This window comes from Fukomys damarensis, unplaced genomic scaffold, assembly GCF_012274545.1.
Source record: "Fukomys damarensis isolate Sample0158 unplaced genomic scaffold, DMR_v1.0_HiC HiC_scaffold_33, whole genome shotgun sequence".
Taxonomy (NCBI): domain Eukaryota; kingdom Metazoa; phylum Chordata; class Mammalia; order Rodentia; family Bathyergidae; genus Fukomys; species Fukomys damarensis.
This window is the reverse complement of record NW_022900945.1, coordinates 56675537-56677692: the sequence shown is the minus strand read 5'-3', so window position 1 is coordinate 56677692 and position 2156 is coordinate 56675537. Positions and strand designations below refer to the sequence as shown.

The following is a 2156-nucleotide window of genomic DNA, read 5'->3' as shown; positions in this document are numbered from 1 at the left end:
AGGAGCGCGGTCCGCGGGGACAGCTCTTAGCAGGTCCTCCCCGGGGAGCCGCCCTGCAGCCAAGGCCTTGGCCGGGAAGAGGAGGTGGAGCGCCTGACCTCACCTTCCCTCTCCTCGTCCCCTTCGGCAGGGGCCACGGTGGTGCTGAAGTCCAAGTTCTCGGCCAGCCAGTTCTGGGAGGACTGCCAGCAGCACCGGGTCACGGTTTTCCAGTACATCGGCGAGCTGTGCCGGTACCTCGTGAACCAGCCGCCGGTGCGTGGACAGCCGCTGTGGCAGGCGGGCCGGCTCTGAGATGCGCGGGCCCCTCTGACACACAGGGTGGACGCAGGGGTCACGTGAGCGTTCTGGGAAGGAGAACCAGGCCTCCGGCTCCTTACGGTGCGCCCGGCCTCCCCGCAGAACAAGGCAGAACGTGGCCATAAGATCCGGCTGGCAGTGGGCAGCGGGCTGCGCCCTGACACCTGGGAGCGTTTCGAGCGGCGCTTTGGGCCCCTGCAGATCCTGGAGACCTACGGCCTGACTGAGGGCAACGTGGCCACCTTTAACTACACCCGACAGCGGGGTGCTGTGGGGCGCGCGTCCTGGCTGTACAAGGTGAGGGGAGGGAGGAGGCGGAGCTTGTGGAGCAGCGCGGTGCTGGTGGGGTGGGCTCTGCAGCCGCAGTGACCCGGGCTCTCCCTACCCCAGCACCTCTTCCCCTTCTCTCTGGTCCGCTACGACGCCAGCACAGGGGAGCCATTTCGGGATGCCCAGGGGCGCTGCCTGGCCACGTCTCCAGGTCTGTGCTCAGTGCGACGGGCAGGGGTGACGGCTGGCACCGTGGAGTCTGGGAGGCTGTGGGTGAGGCGGACAGTCGTTCCTGACCCCAGGGACTCTGCCAGGTGAGCCAGGGCTGCTGGTGGCCCCAGTGAGCCAGCAGTCTCCGTTCTTGGGCTACGCGGGGGGCCCAGAGCTGGCCCGGGGAAAGCTTCTGCAGGACGTCTTCCGGCCAGGGGACGTGTTCTTCAACACAGGGGACCTGCTGGTCTGCGATGACCAAGGCTTCCTTCGCTTCCATGATCGGACTGGGGACACCTTCAGGTATCGCCCCATTAGCTGTCCGATTCCTTTTCCTGGACGTCCGGGCTCTGAGCCAAACCTGACTTCAACTCCCTCATCTCGCCCGTCGGTGCTCCGGGTCCTCGTCTGTGGGTAGTCCCAGACCTCTGAGCCGCTCCCAGCGGGTTCCCAAGCCCTGGCCCCTGGCCCCTGGTTTTAGCTCTCTGCTCTCTGACAGGTGGAAGGGCGAGAACGTGGCCACAACAGAGGTGGCAGAGGTCTTTGAGGCCCTGGACTTTCTTCAGGAGGTGAACATCTATGGAGTCGCTGTGCCAGGTGCCTAGGCGCGGAGGTGGGGGGCGTCCGGCCCACCAGCCCAGTTGATAAAAAGTGGCTCACACTGCCCCACGCTCGCCAGGACACGAAGGCAGGGCTGGCATGGCAGCCTTGGTCCTGCGTCCACCGCACACTCTGGACCTTGGGCAGCTCTACGCCCACGTGTTTGAAAACTTGCCACCCTACGCGCGGCCTCGGTTCCTGCGGCTTCAGGTAACTGCCTGCCCTGAGCCGGTGTACCCCAACTGCACCAGGACCCCATAACATGTCCTGTGCAGGGCGAGAGCAGCTCTTCCCGACGCACTTCTCCCGCCTCCTTTCCTGTCTCCCCCCTCCAGCCTGGCGCCTCCTCCGCATGACTCACCTGGTGCCCCCTCTCCCCAGATCTGCCCCTTAGCCAAATGTAAGCAACTCACCTGAACCGACTGGACGGAAGCTCTCTTCCTTCAGCGCCCTTCCACCTCCTCCCTCTTCCCAGGAGTCTTTGGCCACCACGGAGACCTTCAAACAGCAGAAGGTTCGGATGGCGAGGGAAGGCTTTGACCCAGGCACACTGTGTGACCCGCTCTACGTCCTGGACCAGACTGCGGGTGCCTACCTGCCCCTCACCCCTGCGCGGTACAGTGCCCTTCTGCTCGGAGACCTCCGAATCTGAGACCTCCCATACCCGGGGCAGCCGAGGGAGGCCACTGCAGGCATCCCGGAGCTGTCAGGGATCTTTTATACACTGACTGGCACTGTTTTGTAATAAATGATGCTGGGGCTAACCTGGCTGTGTC

General features: G+C 64.6%; 1 protein-coding gene across 1 annotated transcript in view; it reads left to right on the top strand.

Annotated features, from left to right (window-relative positions):
- Window positions 1–2156, top strand: part of Slc27a3 (solute carrier family 27 member 3) — a gene marked incomplete at its 5' end in the record, with an annotated part of 2598 nt that extends 442 nt beyond the window's left edge. The window contains 7 exons of the mRNA XM_010617314.2: window positions 131–255; window positions 403–597; window positions 691–781; window positions 885–1083; window positions 1280–1377; window positions 1460–1590; window positions 1856–2156. Of these exons, the coding sequence (XP_010615616.1) occupies window positions 131–255; window positions 403–597; window positions 691–781; window positions 885–1083; window positions 1280–1377; window positions 1460–1590; window positions 1856–2032 (1016 nt within the window). The remainder of the gene's footprint in view (window positions 1–130; window positions 256–402; window positions 598–690; window positions 782–884; window positions 1084–1279; window positions 1378–1459; window positions 1591–1855) is intronic.